Genomic DNA, 24,926 nt, shown 5'->3' on the forward strand with positions numbered 1-24,926 from the left:
CTGAAATGTTTCCTGCTGAGTCATGAACGGACATCAAAAACCATACATGTTGGTGTTTAAAAGTTATCCACTGTAATGCATTTTGTACTTGCTTGGAGCTCATTGGGAACTTACTTCTCAGCTCAGTGTTAGACCACATGGTGGCAGCAGTGACAACTAATTCTGGGACCCACACTTGAACTAGTCATAAACAATAGATAATATTTAAGGTCATCTGTATACTCCACACACACACACAAGCCTTTTAATGGCAACAAAAAGTTTCCTACATTCTTTCATCACATCTTTTGTTTCTGAAACAACAACGGTACTGAATCAATCTCATATTTTTAAGAGCCACAATTTACAAAACAAACAATAAGTCAATTAAATAGTTACGATTTCATGCAAAATGATTCACATAGTAAATATTTTATAAATAACGCTTCTCATATTGTATAATATCAATTGTTTGAAATAGATAACTCAAGTGCTAGGCAGAGCGTGTCCCCCTACCAGTTTGTCCATATGGGTAAAATCCACCTCTATCTATTGAACAGCATTACGTAAAACTACCATAACTCAAACACACCAAGACCTCCATTAGGAATTACATAGTGGACCGAGGAGCAATTTCTCTTACAACTTCCGCTACCCTGGGGCTCGATTAATTATTATGGCCCTCACTTACTGAGACCTTCCAATATCGTAAAAGAATTGGAGCATCACCCTGCTTGGAACAACATATCGTGCAGTAGTGTAGGAACAGACTGTAGGGAGGAGGCTGTTCTGTGGCGCAGGAGAAATGAGCAGCACAAAGACATGGACATAAACCCATTACAGAAGTGTCTCATTGACATACAGAATTTACTGTATGTGTACGCCCTCCCCTTCATTTCTCGAAAGTAGGAACTGTTTTAACCCAACATGAGCTCAATACTCTATTCAGCGTATACTTGGCATCTTTCAAGCTGATGTACAACTGAGAGAGTGCCCTAGTCCCATTCCCTCAATCACTGGGCTGTCAGGGCACGGGGAAAGTACGGCGTAAACTCTTCATTTAAAGTTGAGCGATTGAGATTTGGCAGCCGCTCGCTACTCCAATTCCACCCACAGTTGTGAGTGTTGGGTTAAAGGATCTACGGCAACTAGGACGAGGTGGATCCAGTTGCAATAGCCAAGCTAAACATGGATCTACATAGGTTTCCACCAGGATTCAGACAACATGTTACAGAGCACTGGCATCATCTTCCAATGGTGTGGCTAAACCCTTGGGAAGAAGATATAGCACCTCGCATAGAAACACTAGCAGCCTCAACAACAAAAATCCACTGGGTGGACAGAAAATGTGTGTGTGTGTGTGTGTGTGTGTGTGTGTGTGTGTGTGTGTGTGTGTGTGTGTGTGTGTGTGTGTGTGTGTGTGTGTGTGTGTGTGTGTGTGTGTGTGTGTGTGTGTGTGTGTGTGTGGAGGGGGACTGTTAAACGCTTTTCACTACACCCATTTGAGGTCACGTTGTACATCTTCAAACAAAAGTCAATCAGATCAATTATTCGCTACAGAGTTACATACATTACGCTGTTCTGTCAAGGAAATGTCTGGATGGCTATGTGAACAATACCTTTCACTTCATAAAAATGTTACAGATCACTACTATGTGTAAAAATCTAGAGCTGTGCAGAGGGCGCATAGTAGTCATAAAGACTGATTCAAACGTTGATATCTGCTTCTGACATTCAATTCAAGTGCGGTTGAAAGCAATTGACCAGTAGAGGGAGACGTGACGTTTCATACCCCTTGTCCTATGTTCATCAGCGGTAGTAAAACTCCGACCAGGATATTCAAAGTTGGGAATAAACGCTATTCCAACATTCACTCTGGCATATAATAGACCACATGTAGTCTATGCCACCTGGAGGTTATTTGCAGTCACGTTTGTCAAAGGATGCTAGCACCTTCCTGCCTTTCAGGGGTTGAGTGGGTCGGAAGTTGTTCTCCATGCGTTTCCTGCTCTCTTCCTCCTCTCCGCTGAAGAGCAGCATCCTGAACATTCCCATCTGTGGAGAGATGTTTGGAGACCTTAGAGCCCCTGGCTGCAGTGTCTGAAGGAGGGAAAACATCATAATAGCCTCTTACGTAAGAAGGGCTTTTCCCTGCTGAGTATCCCCAAAGAATTTCACAATTAAAAAAAGGCCAAAATGTTTCCATCCATCATGTTAATCAGCTCCCAGGGATCAAAGGATTGTGCCCCGGAGTCCTACACTAAGGGCGAGGGAGCAGGCCCGTGCTCCCAGGCCCAGCCCAGTCAGCCAGGCGAGGAACAGAGGTATGCAGACCGCATGCCGGTGGGGCAAAGCTGACTTTAATTACGCTTCCCAGTGCCATTACAAAAAAGCCGAGAACACAAAACAGGGCCAGCCCAGGAGGGGACCTGGAAGGCATGCAGTCACCTCCCTGGTAAACAGCCTGTTATAATGGCAGTGGCGTAAAGTATTAAGTAGTACTTTAAAGTATTTTTACTTAAGTTGTTTTTTTGGGGGGGTATCTGTACTTTAGTATTTATATTTTTTACACTTTTACTTCACTAAATTCATAAAATAAATAAATGTATTTTTTACATTTTCCTTGACACCCAAAAGCACAAATGCACACACTTATCAAGAGAAGATCCCTGGTCATCCATACTGCCTCTGATCTGGCGGACTCACTAAACATGCATGCTTCGCTTGCAAATGATGTCAATGTTGGAGTGTGCCCCTGGCTTTCCGTATATTTAAAAAACGATGCCACCTGGTTTGCTTAATAAGGAATTTGAAATGATTTATACTTTTGATACTTAAGTATATTTTAGCAATTACATTTACTTTTGATACTTAAGTATATTTAAAACCAAGTAGTATTTTACTGGGTGACTTTTACTTGAGTCATTTTCTATTAAGGTATCTTTACTTTTACTCAAGTATGACGGTTGGGTACTTTTTCCACCACTGTATAATTGAGCAGAGCTGAGCATGCACCCCGACTTCATCAAACAAACAGTCTACTGCTCCATATCCATAACACAAGATCCCTAACAGTATTCACTTATTGCCCTACTTCCTTCATGATTAATGTTAATAAAACAACTCGGGGAAAAAGACAACAAGTTCATCTCTCTGGGTTAATAAATGGGTCTTCAATTAGCCATTTAGCTACAGAAACCTGTGGTTTGAATGAATTAGAACTACTAAGTGTATTGTAAATATTTTAAATGAATGAAATGGTCTATTAGCCAATTACGCCATTCGAGTAGATGATAGACTCAATCTTATTTCAAGCTATATGAGCACCTGCAAAGGGAGAATCTAGCCTACAGTAATTCAGAGAATATGCACTGCACAGCTACATAGTAAAGAATCTCGTGTGTGTGCGTGACTGTCACGAAGCTCCGGGGTAATGCCCACTGTTTGAATGGAGCTTAAGCTGTGACTTGTGACACCTGGATCCACAGAGAGTTCTTTCAAATCTAGGGTTCCCACTAGGATTACAGCAGGCCACTGCTGCAGCCCTCCTTTGAGTCCCCTCACACAGAGGGACTGCATGGCATCCAAACCACACATGCAGTAATCCACTCAAAGCCACGGCTGAGCCAACTGCCCTGGCATCCTCCAATCAAAGCCCTCTGTCTGGAGAAAGCCCAGCCGCAGTAATATCAAAGACGGCTCAAGGACAACCCCAGCTCAGTCACTGGTGGTCATAAAGCCTTCACATTGATGTTTCAAATCATTAACCATGAAGAGGAGAGAAATGAATTGGTCAATTGTAAAACAGATAGGGTTTGTTTACACAGGCAGACCAATTCTGATATTTTCTTATCACTAATTGATATTTTGAGCTATCAGATCTTTTTCAGAGCTGATCTGAAAATATCTGATGTGATTGGTCAAAAGACCAATTAGTGGAAAAAAAATATCACAACTGGGCTGTCACAACGCAGCCATAGTGTTGCAAGTGAGCCATCAAAGTGAACCTCGACATACTTTTACTTATCAATTTCAGTGTTTCAGAAGAATTACTTCAGACACTCCCACATAAATAAGTGTAAAAACCTCAGTGCCTTTTTCTTTCTTGAACTTTTGGAGGAAGGGCAGAGGAAGGGCAGAGCACCCACCGTCAGGGCAGACGCCTGTCATTCAAATGGTTCATCATTTACATCACGACAAAAGCAGTGGTTCACTGTGGTTTCCCTAAGCGGAGACCCCACATTTCCATAAGCAGAGATATCTCCATATTGGTAGTACTGATTCACCCCTATCAGATGGCGAGTGCTCCCACCTGTTTCTCTGAAACTATGATTGGCTCCTTCAGAACAATCCAGGTGACACTCTCGTGAAGAGGGGGCGTGGTCAGTGAACCCGGGTAGGTCCAGAAGTGTAGGCTGTTAGGTAGGAGGCACTTGGGATTGAAACCTTTGAAATCTGCAACGCTTCCCTGGGTGCAAATAGAACAAAGAACAGCATGAGAAAAATGGATTGTGCCACACTTAAGATTAGTCTTTTATCAAACGCCCTGTTGAATCATCCGAGTCACTCGTTAGGTGAATCATTCTTTTGCATTATGTCAGACTTACCTTAAACTTCACCATGTATAAAGCATCTGTTATCTTGTGTAAACCTCTGTGTTCATCTCCGATCTGTAAACAAAAACACCTTCCCTTTTTTAGCTCAACATTCAAACATTCGCCAAAACAGATTGTCATATCTGAGAAAATATGATGCTTTCCATAAACATTCTAAATATATTACAGTAGATTACACACACACACACACACACACACACACAATTATATACTGACATGTTTTTTTTTTACCATCATGTACTGTATGCGTACTCTGAGGTGGACAAAACATTAGGAACACCTTCCTAATATTGAGTTGCACCCCCTTTTGCTTCCTGGCACCCACTGCCATACCCCATTCAAAGACACTTAAATATTTTGTCTCGCACTTTCACCGTCAATCGCACACATACACAATTCACGTCTCAATTCTCTCAAGGCTTAAAAATCTCTTTAGCCTGTCTCCTCCGCTTCATCTACACTGATTGAAGTGGATTTAACAAGTGACAATATCTTTCACCTGGATTCACCTGGTCAGTCTGTCATGGAAAGAAAAGGTGTTCCAAATGTTTTGTACGGTCGGTGTATATGTCAATGTGTTACCAATAAGATATTTCATAAAGACATACATTTTATACTATGTATTATGTAAATACATTGTCTATAAAAGTGTGTTACATATTTTCCACATGGTACTGGTATGACTGAAGAATTTTCAACACAAACACGGGTAAAATGTTTTCGTCCTCTCTGTTCAGACATAAAATCATAACATGTTTTTACATTGTTCCTTCAGTGATTGCTGAGCTTCATTCTAATCCCTGTTAAACAGCCCTGGTGAAGCAGAAAGAGATTAAATTCCAAAGCAATTTACTGGCGGACAGATAAACAGCTGAGGGCTGATGCGGGGGGAGGTAGTAAGAGGGGTACCCCGGGAGAGATCCTCTCACCTCTAAAAAGATGCCAAGGACAGCCAGACCATCGGGGGCTGCCGCTGCCTCCCCAAACGTCTTGTACTTGTCTGCGTTCCAGTGCACCAGATGAAGCTGCAGGAGGAAACGGGGAGGAGGGGCAGCAGGGTTAGGGACAAGCCTGAGCCAAGCACCCACATTCAGGGAAACACAGCTTCGTCTCAGGTACTAAACAAACCAGTTGCTTAGTACAGAGGTCAACCGAACCAAAGAAGGAAAAACTACTTCTTGGCAAATATAGATGCAGATGTACAGTGCAGTTGGAAATTATTCAGACCCCTTGACTTTTTCCACATTTTGTTACGTTACAGCCCTATTCTAAAAATCGATTCAATTATTTGTTCCCCCCTCATCAATCTACACACAATACCCCATAACTACAAAGCAATTTTTTGCAAATGTATTAAAAATCAAAAACATAAATAAACTCAGCAAAAAAATAAACGTCCTCTCACTGTCAACTGCACTTATTTTCAGCAAACTTAACATGTGTAAATATTTGTATGAACATAACAGGACTCAAGAACTGAGACATAAACTGAACAAGTTCCACAGACATGTGACTAACAGAAATGGAATAATGTGTCCCTGAACAAAGGGGGGGGGGGGGGGTCAAAATCAAAAGTAACAGTCAGTATCTGGTGTGGCCACCAGCTGCATTAAGTACTGCAGTGCATCTCCTCCTCATGGACTGCACCAGATTTGCCAGTTCTTGCTGTGAGATGTTAGCCCACTCTTCCATCAAGGCACCTGAAAGTTCCCGGACATTTCTGGAGGGGAATGGCCCTAGCCCTCACCCTCCGATCCAACAGGTACCAGACGTGCTCAATGGGATTGAGATCCGGGCTCTTCACTGGCCATGGCAGAACACTGACATTCCTGTCTTGCAGGAAATCGCGCACAGAACGAGCAGTATGGCTGGTGGCATTGTCATGCTGGAGGGTCATGTCAGGATGAGCCTCCAGGAAGGGTACCATATGAGGGAGGAGGATGTCTTCCCTGTAAAGCACAGCGTTGAGATTGCTTGCAATAACAACAAGCTCAGTACGATGATGCTATGACACACCGCCCCAGACCATGATGGACCCTCCACCTCCAAATTGATCTCGCTCCAGAGTACAAGCCTCTGTGTAACGCTCATTCCTTCGACGATGAACGCGAATCCAACCATCACCCCTGGTGAGACAAAACCGTGACTCGTCAGTGAAGAGCACCTTTTGCCAGTCCTGTCTGGTCCAGCGACGGTGGGTTTGTGCCCAAAGGCGACGTTGTTGCCGGTGATGTCTGGTGAGGACCTGCCTTACAACAGGCCTACAGGCCCTCAGTCCAGCCTCTCTCAGCATATTGCGGACAGTCTGAGCACTGATGGAGGGATTGTGCATTCCTAGTGTAACTCGGGCAGTTGTTGTTGCCATCCTGTACCTGTGTTCGGATGTAACGATCCTGTGCAGGTGTTGTTACACGTGGTCTGCCACTGCGAGGACGATCAGCTGTCCATCCTGTCTCCCTGTATCACTGTCTTAGGCGTCTCACAGTACGGACATTGCAATTTATTGCCCTGACCACATCTGCAGTCCTCATGCCTCCTTGCAGCTTGCCTAAGGCACGTTGACGCAGATGAGCAGGGACCCTGGGCATCTCTCTTTTGGTGTTTTTCAGAGTCAGTACAAATGCCTCTTTATTGTTCTAAGTTTTCATAACTGTGACCTTAATTGCCTACCGTCTGTAAGCTGTTAGTGTCTTAACAACCGTTCCACAGGTGCATGTTCATGAATTGTTTATGGTTCAATGAACAAGCATGGGAAACCGTGTTAAAACCCTTTACAATGAAGATCTGTGTAGTTGTTTGGATTTTTATTAATTATCTTTGAAAGACAGGGTCCTGAAAAAGGGATGTTTCTTTTTTGCTGAGTTTACCTTATTTACATTCAGTACCAGTCAAAAGCTTTGACACCTACTCATTCAAGGGTTTCTTTATTTTTACTATTTTCCACATTGTAAAAGAATAGTGAAGACATCAAAACTATGAAATAACACATGGACTAATGTAGTAACCAAACATGTTAAACAAATCAAAATCTATTTTATATTTGAGATTCTTCAAAGTTGCCACCCTTTGCCTTGATGACAGCTTGCATTCTCTCAACTATCTTCACCTGGAATGCTTTTCCAACAGTCTTGAAGGAGTTCCCACATATGCTGAGCACTTGTTGGCTGCTTTTCCTTCACTCTGCGGTCCAACTCATCCCAAACCATCTCAAGTGGGTTGAGGTCGGTAATTGTGAAGGCCAGGTCATCTGCTGCAGCACTCCATCATTCTCCTTCTTGGTCAAATAGCCTTTACACAGCCTGGAGGTGTGTTGGGTCATTGTCCTGTTGAAAAACAAATGATAGTGGGACTAAGCGCAAACCAGATGGGATGGCGTATCGCTGCAGAATGCTGTTAGCCATGCTGGCTAAGTGTGCCTTGAATTCTAAATAAATCACTGACAGTGTCACCAGCAAAGCACTTCCACACCTCCATGCTTCACGATGGGAACCACAAATGCAGAGATAATCCGCTCACCTACTCTGCATCTCACAAAGACACAGTCGTTGGAACCAAAAATCTCAAATTTGGACTCATCAGACCAAAGGACAGATTTCCACCGGTCTAATGTCTATTGCTCGTGTTTCTTGGCCCAAGCAAGTATTTTCTTATTTGTGTCCTTTAGTGGTGGGTTGTTTGCAGTAATGCGACCATGAAGGCCTGATTCACGCAGTCTCCTCTGAACAGTTGATGTTGAGATGTGTGTTACTTGAACTCTGTGAAGCATTTATTTGGGCTTCAATTTCTGAGGTTGGTAACACTAATGAACTTATCCTCTGCAGCGGAGGTAACTTTGGGTCTTCCTTTCCTGTGGCGGTCCTCATGAGAGCCAGTTTCATCAGAGCTTGATGTTTTTTTGCGACTGCACTTGAATAAACTTTCAAAGTTCTTGAAATTTTTCGGTTTGACTGACCTTCATGTCTTAAAGTAAAAATGGATGTCGTTTCTCTTTGCTTATTTGAGCTGTTCTTGCCATAATATGGACTTGGTCTTTTACCAAATATGGCTATCTTCTGTATACCACCCATCCCTTGTCACAACACAACTGATTGGCTCGAACGCATTAAGGAAAGAAATTGCACAAATTAACTTAAGACACACCTGTTAGTTGAAATGCATTCCAGGTGACTACCTCATGAAGCTGGTTGAGAGAATGCCAAGAGTGTGCAAAGCTGTCATCAAGGCAAAGGGTGGCTACTTTGAAGAATCAAAAATATATTTTGATTTCTTTAACACTTTTTTGGTTACTACATAATTCCATATGTGTTATTTCATAGTTTTTGTCTTCACTATTATTCTACAATGTAGAAAATAGTAAAAATAAAGAAAACCCCTTGAATGAGTAGGTGTGTCCAAACTTTTGACTGGTACTGTAAGTATTCAGACCCTTTGCTAGGAGACTTGAAATTGAGCTCAGGTGCATCCTGTTTCCATTGATCATCCTTGAGATGTTTCTACAACTTGATTCGAGTCCACCTGTAGTAAATTCAATTGATTGGACATGACTTGGAAAGGCACACACCTGTCTATATAAGGTCCCACAGTTGACAGTGTATATCAGAGCAAAAACCAAACCATGAGGTTGAAGGAATTGTCCGTAGAGCTCCGAGACAGGATTGTGTCTAGGCACACATCTGGGGAAGGGTACCAAAACATGTCTGCAGCATTGAAGGTCCCCAAGAACAGTGGCCTCCACCATTCTGAAATGGAAGAATTTTGGAACCACCAAGACTTTTCCTAGAGCTGGCCACCTGGCCTAACTGAGCAATCGGGGGAGAAGGGCCATGGTCAGGGAGGTGACAAAGAACTTGATGGTTACTCTAACAGAGCTCCAGAGTTCCTCTGTGGAGATGGAAGAACCTTCCAGAAGGACAACCATCTCTGCAGCCAGATGGAAGCCACTCCTCAGTAAAAGGCACATGACAGCCCGCTTGGAGTTTGCCAAAAGGCACCTGAAGGACTCTCACACCATGCCAAGCGTCACGTCTGGAGGAAACCTGGCACCAATCCCTTCGGTGAAGCGTGGTGGTGGCAGCATCATGCTGTGGGGATGTTTTTCAGCAGCAGGGACTGGGAGACTAGTCAGGATCGAGGGAAAGATGAACGGGGCAAAGTAAAAAAGGATCCTTGATGAAAACCTGCTACAGAGCGTTCAGGACCTCAGACTGGGGCGAAGGTTCACCTTCCAACAGGACCACGACCCTAAACACACAGCCAAGACAACGCAGGAGAGGCTTCAGGACAAGTCTTTGAACGTCCTTGACTAGCCCAACCAGAGCCCGGACTTGAACCCGATCAAACATCTCTGGGGAGACCTGAAAATAGGTGTGCAGCAACGCTCCTCATCCAACCTGACAGCGATTGAGAGGATCTACAAAGAAGAATGGGAGAAACTCAGCAAATACAGGTGTGCCAAGCTTGTAACGACATACCCAAGAAGAGTAGAGGCTGTAATTGCTGCCAAAGGTGCTTCAACAAAGTACTGAGTAAAGAGTCTGAATACTTACATAAATGTGATATTTCCTTTTTTTAATGTCAAGATCTGTTTTTGCTATGGGAAATTGTGTAGATTGATGAGGGTAAAAAAATAACAATTAAATCTATTTTAGAATACAGCTGCAACGTAACAAAACTTGGAAAACATCAAGGGGTCTGAATACTTTCCGAATGCACTGCATGTCGGGGAAGATGTGGTTACCTAGGCTCCGTCTGGGTGATTAGGAGGGGGAAACGCTCACCTCTGAAGCGTAGGTCTTCCCTCCGACGGTGTGCTCTGAGCCTTGGCTGCCCTTCCCGCCCCAGTGGAAGTGGAACTGCTTCAGCCGGTAGGCGTTGTCAAGGGGGCCTGCCCTGATTACTGTCAGGGCAGAGGACGAGAGTCATTCAGCCACTGCCATACCTCTATGCTCCTATGCCTGGCACAACACACTAGACAGGCAGGCAGGAACCACCACATACCAGGCCTGGAAGAGCGACTCAACCTGGCTACACCTGCCACTGCTCATTAAATCACTCTCGCTAAGCTGATACAGATCAATGACACTCTGACAGACACATAAGGCACCTTGCCCCGAAACCCCACACTGTTTACTACTCCTCCTAATTTGGCTAAACAGGTAATGTATTACAACAACTATGTCCTCATGATGCCTTACTTTCCCTGACATAAAACAAATGAGAGTGTATTTTGAGCATGCGTCCTGATATGCCTAGGATATGTCCTGTAACTAACTGATCTAATTGGGATGGTGCTGGGGATAAAGGCCCCAGGATAGACATTGTCTGGGCTGGGCTCTGTTAGAGACAGTGTAGGACAGGGCAGTAAGTGACAAATTCTGTCTGATACCACTGGAGCCAAGCCATGCAAAGCACACACAGGTGCACACAGTGTACCCATATACACACACAGCGAGATCTTTGTGATGGCAGATGAAGAGAATGCCAGAGATCGGAATGTCACAAACTAGGTTTCCTTCCATCTAATTGGTGACAGATATTTATGCTAATATTCTGAAATCATTTTCCCACCAGAGATGGGTTTCCATCAAACAGACGTATTGTGTGCGTGATGACATGGTGCACATTAAAACAACTTTTATAGTTACATTCCCATGTACCTAATAAAATAAAAACAAGTTAAAATGGGCTTCCATCGCATTTTCAACTCTACTGATGGTTTTGTCACAAAAACTGTTATATAGCAAATGTACCCACTCTGGTCTTGGCACGTGTACTCTAGCCAACATCTCGCAGACACAGCGCTGGCAAGTGCAGCCAAACGTCGATCATCATGTCACCAGAATAAGACCCTCGATATTTATTGGAAAGGAGCATCAAGCTTAGTGTTGCAAAGGCAAGTAATAGTACCAGTAAACTACCAGAATGTGTATCTTGCAAGGATTTGATGTAATCTATCACAAGACATCTAGTGGCTATTTTAGGTACTTTTGATTTTTTGAAGTGTCTAATTATCTCTGGCCCTCTGTGTGGCCTTTTCATATACACTGCTCAAAAAAATAAAAGGGAACACTTAAACAACACAAAGTAACTCCAAGTCAATCACACTTCTGTGAAATCAAACTGTCCACTTAGGAAGCAACACTGATTGACAATAAATGTCACATGCTGTTGTGCAAATGGAATAGACAACAGGTGGAAATTATAGGCAATTAGCAAGACACCCCCAATAAAGGAGTGGTTCTGCAGGTGGGGACCACAGACCACTTCTCAGTTCCTATGCTTCCTGGCTGATGTTTTGGTCACTTTTGAATGCTGGCGGTGCTTTCACTCTAGTGGTAGCATGAGATGGAGTCTACAACCCACACAAGTGGCTCAGGTAGTGCAGCTCATCCAGGATGGCACATCAATGCGAGCTGTGGCAAGAAGGTTTGCTGTGTCTGTCAGCGTAGTGTCCAGAGCATGGAGGCGCTACCAGGAGACAGGCCAGTACATCAGGAGACGTGGAGGAGGCCGTAGGAGGGCAACAACCCAGCAGCAGGACCGCTACCTCCGCCTTTGTGCAAGGAGGAGCAGGAGAAGCACTGCCAGAGCCCTGCAAAATTACCTCCAGCAGGCCACAAATGTGCATGCGTCTGCTCAAACGGTCAGAAACAGACTCCATGAGGGTGGTATGAGGGCCCGACGTCCACAGGTGGGGGTTGTGCTTACAGCCCAACACCGTGCAGGACGTTTGGCATTTGCCAGAGAACACCAAGATTGGCAAATTCGCCAATGGCGCCCTGTGCTCTTCACAGATGAAAGCAGGTTCACACTGAGGACGTGACAGACGTGACTGGCCCGCCCATTCCCCACACCTGAATCCAATTGAGCACATCTGGGACATCATGTCTCGCCCCATCCACCAACGCCACATTGCACCACAGACTGTCCAGGAGTTGGCGGATGCTTTAGTCCAGGTCTGGGAGGAGATCCCTCAGGAGACCATCCGCCACCTCATCAGGAGCATGCATAGGCGTTGTAGGGAGGACATACAGGCACGTGGAGGCCACACACACTACTGAGCCTCATTTTGACTTGTTTTAAGGACATTACATCAAAGTTGGATCAGCCTGTAGTGTGGTTTTCCACTTTAATTTTGAGTGTGACTCCAAATCCAGACCTCCATGGGTTGATAAATTGGATTTCCATTGATTATTTTTGTGTGATTTTGTTGTCAGCACATTCAACTATGTAAAGAAAAAAGTATTTAATAAGATGATTTCTTTCATTCAGATCTAGGATGTGTTGTTTAAGTGTTCCCTTTATTTTTTTGAGCAGTATATGTGATATAATTAAGATTTTCAAATAAAACATACAATGACAGAGCAATAAAACATGATCCTAAATATAAACCATCAACATAGTAAATACCATTGGTGTTTAATAGGAGGGTTTCAGCATGAAATATTTATTTTTTTCACAAATGTATTTTGCTATCTCAGTGTGGATTTCTTGTCAATGTAATTCTTGTCAAACTGGTGGCAGTTCTAAAAAAAAAAGTAAATTGTTGGACTTCAACAAGTTCATAAAACATAATGGCATTGTTGATTAGATGTTTTTATTTATTAATTAGTATATTTTCTCTTGAACCATACGTCTATTTACTACAAATTCGTGGACAATATGGAGACCGAAATATTTTTAAATACTATATATGAATAAAACATTTTTTAAAACATATTCATGTAAAAAAAAAAGACAATAGATTGGCCTATATTTACTGTTATTTACAAAAATGGTATTCTTGCCCTTTGTGCTGTTGTCTGTGCCCAATAATGTTTGTACCATGTTTTGTGCCGCTACCATGTTGTGCTACTGCCATGTTGTGTTGCCATGTTGTGTTGCCATGTTGTGTTGCTACCAAGCTGCGTTGTCATGGTACCCTGTGTATATAGCCAAGTTATTGTAAACTCATTGTGTCTTTTTTCCTTATTCCTTTTCAGTTTTTTTTTCTCTCTACATTGTTAGGAAAGGCCTGTAAGTAAGCATTTCGCTGTTAGTCTACACCAGTTGTTTAAGAAGCATGTGACAAATACATTTAAAAAGGCCCTCCACAAAAGGAAAATACAAGCAAAGGCTGATTTTTTTCAGTCTTAAAGTGTGGCTGTTTGGCTAAGGTGCAGATCACTATGAAAACAAATTCACAGAAACCAAACAAAGTTCCATTCTGCATGACATGGTCTTATGATGGATAGACTTCCCTATCCTTTCACCATCAGGGGCTGGTTGGAAGTTTCATCACCTATGCATGCCCATTTGTCCTATTTCCCTTTTGTGATTGTGTTCTTTATCGTGTGTGTAACGTTTTTGTACATATGTGTACATGCCTAGTGTATCATTAACTCAGGTACATATGAACATGCTCTAAAGCACACATTACCCAGGTGCCATTCTTATCCACCCAACCGTTTCGTGCAGGTGATTTATTAGACGCATTAAAAAAGTCACGACCTGGCTGATGGAACATAAATACAGGATCAATTTTATAAATGTCAACAGACAATTTGTCCGTTCGACACGGTGTGATCATTTTTTGTCGGTAAAATGTATTATGCGAGAAATGGCGGAAACGTCTTTGTGCAAATATTGATCTAATAACCATCATATCGAAGCAAACGTGGAGTCACGTGATGATGATATGTTGTGTGGTCCTCCCACAATAACGCAGGAAAGCGTGCACTTTATTTGGCTACTGATGAAATAAGTTACGATGAACTTCACAGGGTGGCGAAAGTGCACAGTGATGCGCTTGATTAGGGTTGCAAAGCTACCGAAGTTTACCGAAGTTACCGGAATCTTCAGTATTTTATGTATTTTTTATTTAACCTTTGTTTAACTAAGCAAGTCAGTTAAGAACAAATTCTTATTTACAATGACTGCCTACCAAAAGGCAGAAGGCCTCCTACGGGGACGGGGGCTGGGATTAAAAATAAAAATATATAGGATAAGAGAGAACACTACATAAAGAGAGACCCAAGACAACAACATGGCAGCAACACATCAGTACCAAGAAGATGTTTCAGGGTACGAGATAATTGAGGCAGAACACCTTTTCGTTGTCGGCGTTCAGTTACCACTTTTCAAAATACAAGCCCCAACTTATTTGGTTGTCATTCTATTCAGACCCTTGGTTCCAATGACCTTTTGATGCCACAGAAGCAAAGCAGCTCTCCTCACTTTATTTGTCAATGCCTTTGTTTACTTGGACTGTCAGTTTAAAAACAGATATGACGCAACTAATGAAGATTACCTGATGTGGTCAGATGTCTGGTCTGGCAGAAATACACTCCTACAGTTAAATACTTGCTTCACTATATCCACAAAAACACATCTCACTGAATCACACAGTCCAGTAGGAGGGGCCTTAATGATATACAAATGTAAGTGGTCTATCCATCAACCACATTTTGACGGTGGTTGTGATGAAGTCTGCCAATCCAAAACATATTTTCCAATGGATAATATTGAACATTTTGAAGTTTCCTGGCAATAAAACTAGATGCTGTGTCATTTAGGGCATTAGGCTTCCACAATCTACTACACTGCTCAGAATGGACGAAGGTGGAGAATCTGGTGTCAGTGAACTTTTGAAGCATAAACGACAATGACTAAGACCACGCAAAGTGTAAGCTAGACATTGTAATAAAAGGATTGATCTGCATACTGCGCGTAAGTAGAATTGCATCCACTAAATAAGTGTCACGTGTGCATGCAAGGGTGGTGGTTGTAGCACGATAGTACTACTACACAGTACCCATAACGTAACGGTGCCCCCTTACCAATACAGTGGTTGTGTTGTCTAATGTCAAAGTCATGAGTGATGTAGGTGTCCAGAAACAACCACATACCCATCACAATGACATACAATGACATACATCAGTGATAAATACCTCCTGGGCTGGCTGACTTTCACACTCAGTCAAAGTTGAAGGGTTGATGATCGAATCTCAAACAATACTATATCTCAATATTGCTTGTGGTGTAAAGTACTTAAGTAAAAAAATACTTTAAAGTACTACTTATGTCGTTTGTACTTTACTATTTATATTTTTGACTACTTTTACTTCACTACATTCCTTAGGAAAATATTGTACTTTTTACTCCATACATTTTCCTTGACACCCAAAAGTACTCGTTACATTTTGAGTGCTTAGCAAGACAGGAAAATGGTCCAATTTACACACTTATCAACAGAACATCCCTGGTCAGCCCTACAGCCTCTGATCTGACAGACTCACTAAACACACATGCTTCGTTTGTAAGTTATGTTTGAGTGTTGTAGTTTGGCTTAATATAAGAATTTGAAATTATTCATACTTTTACTTTTGATACTTAAGTATATTTTAACAATTACATTTACTTTTGATACTTAAGTATATTTTAAACCAAATATTTTGATACTTAAGACTACTTGAGTCATTTTCTATTAAAGGAATCTTTACTTTTACTCAAGTAGTCAATTGGGTACTTTTTCTACCCCTGCTTGTATTTCTGTTTGCATTCTATATGGTCTATAGAGATCTCTTCCCCTCTGTTGCCGTTACCTGTTTTGTCATCGGTGTCATCAAACTCCACTGTCACAGAGTGGCCGTTGTTGCAGATGTTGATTGAGTTGCAGTGGTCGTAGGAGACGAATATGGGAGGCAGGCTGGCATCGTATACAGTGTCCTCAGGAACTATGTCTATGGGAGACTGGCGATTGCCATGGGCGATGGGGTAGTCTTTGTGCCATGCATCTGGACCTTAGAAACAAAGATGGTCAGAGCTGGACATGACAGAATGTAATGTAAAGCAAGGAGATCGTCATTCACCATTTTACAAAAACTTTTATTTTATTTTTTAAATCAGCCAATCTGTCACCTGTCCGCTTCTTAATAATAATGTCAGAGGTGACATAGCTCAAAACATGAATGTGATTATAGCCTATTGCCATCAGAAAATTATTTCATCAAATATGCATTCAGTCTGCAGAGACAAGTGCAGTCTTCTTGCCCGAATGCCTGTCACTCGCAGCGCACGAGCGTCCCCCCAAACAAGGTCAGCGCTGAGATGCGGAGTGTTCTACAGTAGCTTACATAGTGATGCTCTCCCAGGTTGGTAGGTTTACTTACCGTCCTCCTCTCCGTATCCCCAGTGACGCCCTGTCATTGCGAGGATTCCGCTTAGATTCACCTTGTCGATATGCTGACTAACTCCGCCTCACAGCCCAGACTGCACGAACCGATGGGATAAATGGCGTGACTAAGATCAAGTGCTGGCGTGTGAGCGGTGTTAAAGTCTGGGAGTTCAGGTTGGGGAGGATGATCAGGTGGCGACGAATGGCAATCCTAATGATCCTTCCTTGCCACGCCCTCTTTTCAATTCCCCTGCTTGATTTCTGTTACTGTACTTCAAAACATCTACAGAAAGACCCCCTTATTTATGATCATTAGACCTTGTACATCAGTCAATTAAGATACACTTTCCTCTTGACTAACGAAGTAACAAGTTTCACATGTTTTAATGATAATGCATGGCACATATTTCAATGGGTATAGTGTTGTTTTGCATTTCCAGTTTAAAGCCCTTAGCCGTGGTATATTGGCCATATACTTCAAACTCCAGAGGTTCCTTATCGCTATTAGAAACTGGTAACCAACGTAACTAGAGCAGTGAAAATAAATGTTTTGTCATACCCGTGTTATAAGGTCTGATATACCATAGCTGTCAGCCAATCAACATTCAGGGCTTGAACCACCCAGTTTATAATTATGGTTATTTAACCAATATTTTAAAAAGTTGCATCTAAAAGAACACATCACATCTTATTATAATATGTCATTCAAAATGTATTAACAAAGTCAAAGTATAATTGTTTTTCCCAAAACAGCCAAAAAACGATGGCAACATATTATAAAAATGTTGTAATTCAAATTCCTTGATTAGTCTGAATGGGTGGTGGCAACTGTGGCAGAATGAATTCATAACATTTTGCGCGGGTTTGAATCGATTGAATGCGCTCTATTACGCGCTCTGGTGGTCAACTGTAGTTAAATCGAAAGTGCAGCATTGAATTTACAACTGCGTTCAGCCAGTTGTCGAATCAGCGAATGGAGTTATCAAATTAACTGGTGGGATTCTTCGCCAAGCGGACCATGGCAGCGACTAAAGCTTCTAAAGAGCAGAAATACGATAGACAATTGAGGTATGTAAGGATAGAAATGATGTGCAAATTGTACAATTATTTGTTAAACTTATATCGTTGCATGAGTTAGATATATATCCACTGACAAACTGCAGCTAGCCGGTTAGCTAACGTAGCTATGCTAGCAAGCCCAGTAACGTTAACTCTTTATGCTTGATAGTATATTCTCTTAGGCTAACTATCATGCTTTACAATTATAATAGCTAGCTACTGTAGCTAGTCTTCACTGACATACAAGCTAGCTAGCTAGCTGTACTATTACAGTCAGTGGGTAGCTATCTACTAGTTAGCTTCTAGCCTCGTAATTTACTTTCAACAACACCAGCCAGAATTGGTGTCGTTCACTGACTGAATCTCAAAAAGGTTTCCTTGTTTTCATCTATTTACCATACCAGATGAGATAACAGCTAAATAACAAGGCATTGGAGATGACAAGGAGATTGGCAACATGCCGTTGTTATGATGGCCTGTACTCCATTTCAGATTGTGGGGAGACCATGGCCAAGAAGAACTTGAAAATGCACACGTATGCCTGATTAATTCCACAGCATCTGGGACTGAAATACTAAAGAACCTTGTGCTTCCAGGTAAATATTTCAATATTTTATACTAGAAAATACCGATGACCAGGAGTGGAAAACACTGCTCTAAGGGAATGCGCCATGATAGGCTAGCCTACCTAAGCTAGTTGCTCTCATCATCAGGCATTGGATCATTCACTATTGTCGATGGACACAAAGTCTCCGGGGAAGACGTCGGAAATAAGTAAGAAAGTGTTAGGCCTATTGTTCGTGTTATCACCTCATTGAAGCGCTTTTGATCTTAAAATGTTTTATACAATAGTGTCTTTGCCTTCAATTAACTTTTCTTTTCTACTCAGCTTTTTTCTTAGCAACAACAGCATAGGAAGGGTAAGCGATTATAACCTAATGATATTCTACTCTATCAATATCTAAGCTCTACCTGCATGCATTATGTCATAACAAGTCATCTGGGATGGTGTGGTTTTCCAGAATCGAGCCCAGGCTGCCACAGAGCTGCTACAGGAGCTGAACACTGATGTATCTGGCAACTTTGTGGAGGAGGTTTGTTTTCAACTAGGAGCAGTTCAGCAGTTCTCCCTGAAGAGGACTCTCACAGCTTTCCCTGGCACAGATTTTGTCATATTGTCAGAAAAACAAAAGCCTAAATTTGACTTCAGGATCCTCAGGGTATAGAGTTAGATCTGTGTTAATTCCGATCAAGGTATTGCTTTACGATAACGCTGCACCAGTTCAGTAGCCGATGATGTCTCACTGTCCACAAAGTGCACTTTGATTGTATTGATTGCTGAGTGTTCTATAACAAGCAGAGCACTTATAGCAGATAAAAGTCTTGTTTGTTAGACTTATTGTGATCTGGTCTTTCATTTTCCATTATAGAGCCCAGACAAGCTCTTGGACAACGACCCAGAGTTCTTCCACAGGTTTACTCTGGTAATTGGTGTCCAGCTGCCAGAAAGGTGGGATTCATCCTCTTATTCTTACACATTTATCTATAAATGTGCATTTCAATGTAAAGATTTTTATTTGATATTTATGATAGTCTTACAAAGTAACATCAAGTATAAAAACGTTCTCTTGTCGTGTAAATTATTATTTTTTTGTTTTATTTTCACAGCACTTGTTTGAGACTGGGGTCGGTGTTGTGGAATGCAAACGTACCCTTCCTGGTGTGTAGAACGTATGGCCTCGTCGGTTACATGAGGCTAGTAGTGAAGGAACACACAGGTATAGTAAACCTTGTGAGTCATGAGTGCATTGCTGTATCTGTAGTAATGGTGACAAGCACTCAGTGTTCTCTTGCAGTTAATCGAAAACACTCAAACAAGTTGTTTGCGATCACTCTCTCTAGTGATTGAGTCTCATCCAGACAATGCATTGGAAGACCTGAGGCTTGACCAACCTTTTGCAGAACTCAAGAGCCACATCCAATCCTACGACTTGGAGGGAATGGGGAAGAAGGTGGGCTGTCGTCCATGTTTGTTGGCCGTTTTCTTTAGGCCACTGTTGTAATTTGGTCTTCCCTGGTTCATGTATTTTCTTATGCTCTTATGTTCTGCAGGATCACGGTCATACACCATGGATCATCATTGTTGCCAAATACCTAGAAAAGTGGTTCAGTGAGGTAATACTTCTGTGACTAACAATCAAAGGCACATTCTACAGCACCCTATGATGTGCGAGAACGCTGACAAAGAATACTTTTTTTTTTCTAGCACAATTTTCAGTTACCGAAGAACTACAAAGAGAAGGAGGCCTTCAAACAGCTTATTCGGCAAGGTATTTCACTTAGGTTTTTCTTGACTTCATTTGCAATTTACATTTTCACCTCATTTTAGTTGTCTACAGACGCTATCTTATCCAGATTATGCCTCTGTAAATGGTTTGTGTTCTCATGATACTTGGTTTCTTTAGGAATCCTGAAGAATGAGAAGGGGACTCCCGAGGATGAGGAGAACTTTGAGGAGGCCATCAAGAACGTCAACACAGCCCTTAACCCAACCAAGGTGGCTCTTCTCATACCTCACCCCTAAACCCCCTCGCTCCTTTCAGCCGTATTATGTTAATCCGTGCTGCTGGTTGCATGAGGCCACTGGAAGTTGCTACTCTGTCAACTTTGCTAACTCCTCTCGCATCTCTGTAGATTCCCAGCAGCGTTGACGACCTCTTCAATGGAGAGCAATGCAATGACATTACATCGCAGGTTAATGAAAATATGACACGTCTACTCAGGCCATGATTGAAGCATCCTGTGAAGGATTTATTTGTACGTTTAATACGTGACTGACTGTTCTGTCTTTCTCTGCTGTACGCAGACTCCAGCCTTCTGGGTGATGACACGAGCAGTGAGGGAATTTGTGCAAAACGACGGCAGAGGAAACCTACCTGTACGTGGCTCCATTCCAGATATGATTGCGGACTCAGAGAAGTTCATCAACCTCCAGAATGTGTAGGGAGTGATGATTTATATTATTCATGTATATAGCAAGTAGCCAGCCGCCGATTTCGTTTTTAAAAAGTCAATGATTTGCTTTGGGTTAATAGCGAGCACAGCTCAATGCTTTTGAGTTGGGGCATATCATGGAGAGGACAGTCATTGGTTTATAATGCAATGTCCATAGCTAAATGGTAGAATTGTATGTGCCAAACCATATGACGCTGCGATTCCCACTGTTTACGATTGACTGGGCCTTAACCTTATTTCCACAAGGTATGCTTTTTGCTGGCATAATCATCATAGTCCTGACCTGGGCATTAATGCAGGCATATGTTTTCAGTTATAGAGAGAAGGCAATGCAAGATGCTTCTGTCGTGTCTAAGCATGTAGAGTCTCTCCTGCAGTCTGTTGGAAAGGTATGTGGACCTTATTCTGCGGTCTCGGGGATATTTCATCTCGTGCAATGTCAAAAACGCATAGTAACTCTCCTGCAGTAGTACTTATGTAGCAGTAGTGCTGCATTAGTATCAACATTTTATTACCTTTTGATGGATTGTAAAATAAGGTTTGAAATCTGATATCTAGCTAAATGGAGGTTGATTTTGTTCTGTCTTTTTTTCCCCCCTTGCCAAAGCCCTCAGAGAGCATATCTGAGCAGGACATCAAACTATTCTGTGAGTATTCTGACAAGCGCACACACACAACCATATATAACGTGAACAGGACATGTAATATGGAAGGAATGTAAATTGAATACTCAAAGTCATTTAACAATAACTCAAAGCGTCATGTTTGCCATACAATAGTGTGGCTGCACTTTGATGAACCCATGATGAAAGGGAACACTGCAGTAGGTTGAGCCCTTGTGCTGTGTGTTTCGGTCTGCAGGTAAGAACGCTGCCTTCCTGAGGGTGGTGCGCTGCAGGTCTCTGGCTGAAGAATACAGCGTGGAGACGGTCAATAAAGATGAGATCAGTAAGTCCAACACCATACAGACTCCCTCCTTGATTTGGCCTATTGTTTTGCTTTTGTGTCCCTTTTTATAATGTGTGTACTAAGATGCTGCTCTCTCCTCAGCCTGCACCATGGACAGTGCAGATGGGGAGATGGTGTTGTACCTTATGCTGCGCTCTGTGGACCGTTTCTATCAGCAGCACTCCCGCTACCCAGGTACGGCTAAGCTGGCGTAGCTCTGCCCCCAACACAACTGTTTTGTCACACACAACCTGGCACACAGCAGAACGAAACGGTGTTCTGCCATGTTAACCTGCCCATCTCTAGATATGTGATGTGATTTTTCCTCCTTTTTGAAGGTGTCTACAATTACCAAGTAGAAGAAGACATTAGCAAGTTGAAGCTGTGTGTGAACAGCCTTCTGCAGGAGTACAGCCTCAACGTCAGCGTGAAGGATGACTACATCCACGAGTTGTACGTTTTGTGCATAGTGTCCAGTCAATTGTTCTGTGCAGAGACAATGGTCATTTTAACAATTCAAATGAGACATACAGCCCACTGCAAAACCTCACTATGGTTTTTGTGTTTTTATTTGTAATTTTGCCGAACTATATTTCCGTTATCATCAAGGAGAGGAACATGATTTAATAATCTACATGTCATTTCACTTTGCTCTTCAACAGCTGTCGCTATGGTGCTGCTGAGCCACACACAGTGGCATCCTTTTTGGGAGGTGAGTTCTACAGGACTTGGATCTTATTATGGTCTAGGATCCTCATACCATTCTGTTATGGGTAAACATTTAGTTTTCTTGGGTGTTGGTGCAAATGTACCATCTTCAATATGCTTTCAATGTGTTTCCTTAGGATCGGCTGCACAAGAGGCCATCAAACTCATCACTCGTCAATTTGTTCCCTTCAACAACACGTTCATCTACAATGCCATGTCCCAGACAACTGCCACGTTTCAGCTGTAGAAAGCTATTTTCCTCCTTAATGACATGCACTTAACCCCTCTGTAAAATATATGAATGGAAGGTTGCAGCGTAGTAGCAGCTATAACTGAAAGTTTGGGTAGATGGAACACTTTGTTCATACTGTACGTTTCCACATATTATTATGTTGTGGCTGAATGAAAAGGTTATGATAAACTGAACGACTGTTTCCGATTTACTTTTCAATGTTCGTGTCCTGGCTGTTTTTACTCTGTTTGCGCACACATGGTTGTGCTTATTAGGATATTTAATGTTTAATTATTTTTTTTATATATATCTGACAAATTCATACCATTCAAGAAATGTCCCGGGGTTTGAATTATTTCCTCAAAAGATATACTGCACTAAACAAAGAAGTTTTGAGGTAAATACATGTGGTGTATATTAAATCCCCTAAGGAACTCTTATTGTGCTCATACATCTTGTTTCCTGATGGGCAAAGTCTGGATACGGTAATTTACATTGCCAGCGGTAGGGGTCACATGGGCCTGTCCAAATCAAAATGAGCTGACTATCATGTGAGCTTCATGATAAAACAAGCAAAATTGCCACCCTAATTTGACCGTGATTGGGCACAATTCCCAAGACGTTGGCCCTCATATGGCCTGATGGTGATATAAGCTGTAAAATAAAATCGGTACTTGTTGACTGGTAGAATAACTCCAACGTGACACAAGTGATTCTAGATGTAAAAGAAAATAGAATCCGCTAAGAAGTTGTGTAATACATTTTTGGTTTGGTTCCTATCCCAGTTCAGATTGTGGAGTGGTTTGTCACAAAATGCGGTGTGCGTTCTGTGGTGAGTAGGCACTGCTGACTCCACACTTGGAGCAGAAACTCACCATAAAGATGTATTGGAGTACGGCTGGGTTTTTTTCCCCTCTTAATGAATAAAAACGCTCTGTATTTTGTTGCAGTACATAAATGCCTGCGTAGTTCATGATATGAAAAAGTGAGACATTTGTGTAATCACATTCCGATTACACTCAGTAGAGGGTGCTCTTTCCCATGTTTGCGGGATGAACATGTTAGGGTAGGCACGCTCAGGATTATTGTGTTGAGTGAATAATTCCTGAATGCTGACTTTATAGCTCACGCTGTACCCGACATCATTAGCTATAAGATGTTAATGAGAAGCCTGCCTAAACCAGTTATGTTGATTCGCCACTATGTTCTTGTTCAATGTCCCAGTCTCTGGAAACATTGCTGCTGCTCAGTAACATTGAGAACAATTATGGCCACTTCATTGCCTACATATGATCTGATTTGTGTTGCAGCCAGCCAGGGCCCTATAACGAGAGAGTTTGTATACTGGAGGCCACTGTTACATAATTGTGGGCTGCTTTTGAGTATGCGTTGGTTGGTTGCTTAGAGGGCCCTGACATGTTTTTCATTTGTTGTGTTTTGCCTGCAGGATTTAGCTGAGTGGAAATTTGCCCTCTGCAGATATTTTCCTTGTAAGACCCCCGCCTCCTTCCCGAGGAGGACGGTCCAGATCACGGTGTTCGAGCGGCCTGCCAAACTGTACTTAGGCCATTTCCCAAACAGAAAGTTTCATCTTCTAAGATTATTGTGTTTGGAATGGCAGTTTTATTTAACCAGCCCTGAATCTAATCTACACGCACAGTTGGGGTTGGACTGCATGGGCTCTAGGCAGGAAGCAGGAGCCCTAATGGTTACCTTCTGACCTTCTCCGCTCCATCTGTGGATGGGACAGACTGTAAAATGGCTTGGCTCTAACTCCAGAGGCAATTTTTGTCTCTTCTAATCCTGACATTTTAGGATATTTATTTCAATGTTGCGATTTTCTCATCTCTTGATCTGAGTTGCTAATCGTCTGTCCCATAAGGCCATGTGTCTCAAGTACAAACCTGATTTTATCTCACCCGGTTTCATGTCACTTGCCAATCCTCGGGCTACGCAGCTAGGCTTTATAATCTGCCAAGCCTCTGATGTCCCTCTGGCAGTTTATTTCTCTTCAAGGACCTGGTTCCCAGCTCCAGTGACCACATGAGCCCAGCTGAGAGCATCAGTCAAACCTAGCTGGTGTGTCCAGCGCTCTGCACAGCTGTGTCAACACGCCCGCATGACGGTGGACACCGTTTCAGACACACAGAGATGGCTTCAATTACCTTTTCATGCTCATGGTGCAGCCTTTGTCTCACTGTATCAGGGCCCACCA

At 42.4% G+C, this 24,926-nt stretch overlaps 2 protein-coding genes across 3 annotated transcripts; one reads left to right on the forward strand and one right to left on the reverse strand.

Moving 5' to 3' along the window:
• Positions 1 to 230: 230 nt before the first annotated feature.
• LOC115202899 (carbonic anhydrase 7) lies at positions 231 to 17,093 on the reverse strand. Of its 2 annotated transcripts, none has more exons than XM_029767062.1 (7): positions 16,745 to 17,093; positions 16,178 to 16,375; positions 10,373 to 10,491; positions 5,525 to 5,620; positions 4,587 to 4,649; positions 4,292 to 4,447; positions 231 to 2,034 (listed from the first exon to the last, which is right to left on the reverse strand). In XM_029767062.1, exons 1-7 carry the CDS (start codon positions 16,779 to 16,781, stop codon positions 1,897 to 1,899), a joined length of 807 nt encoding a protein of 268 aa, XP_029622922.1. In that variant the 5' UTR covers positions 16,782 to 17,093; the 3' UTR covers positions 231 to 1,896. The 2 variants fall into 2 exon arrangements, with proteins under 2 accessions (XP_029622922.1, XP_029622921.1); XM_029767061.1 differs by having other exon boundaries at positions 231 to 2,079.
• A 597-nt stretch (positions 17,094 to 17,690) lies between these two features.
• Positions 17,691 to 23,388, forward strand: LOC115202900 (NEDD8-activating enzyme E1 regulatory subunit). The gene is made up of 20 exons (XM_029767063.1): positions 17,691 to 17,817; positions 18,301 to 18,404; positions 18,522 to 18,582; positions 18,698 to 18,728; positions 18,831 to 18,902; positions 19,239 to 19,318; positions 19,477 to 19,586; positions 19,711 to 19,820; positions 19,921 to 19,983; positions 20,075 to 20,138; positions 20,274 to 20,365; positions 20,503 to 20,562; positions 20,675 to 20,808; positions 21,137 to 21,212; positions 21,431 to 21,470; positions 21,685 to 21,771; positions 21,874 to 21,966; positions 22,110 to 22,224; positions 22,434 to 22,483; positions 22,617 to 23,388. Exons 1-20 carry the CDS (start codon positions 17,768 to 17,770, stop codon positions 22,724 to 22,726), a joined length of 1,602 nt encoding a protein of 533 aa, XP_029622923.1. The 5' UTR covers positions 17,691 to 17,767; the 3' UTR covers positions 22,727 to 23,388.
• Positions 23,389 to 24,926: the final 1,538 nt, after the last annotated feature.

The sequence above is a fragment of the Salmo trutta genome, chromosome 12, assembly GCF_901001165.1.
Source record: "Salmo trutta chromosome 12, fSalTru1.1, whole genome shotgun sequence".
NCBI lineage: Eukaryota > Metazoa > Chordata > Actinopteri > Salmoniformes > Salmonidae > Salmo > Salmo trutta.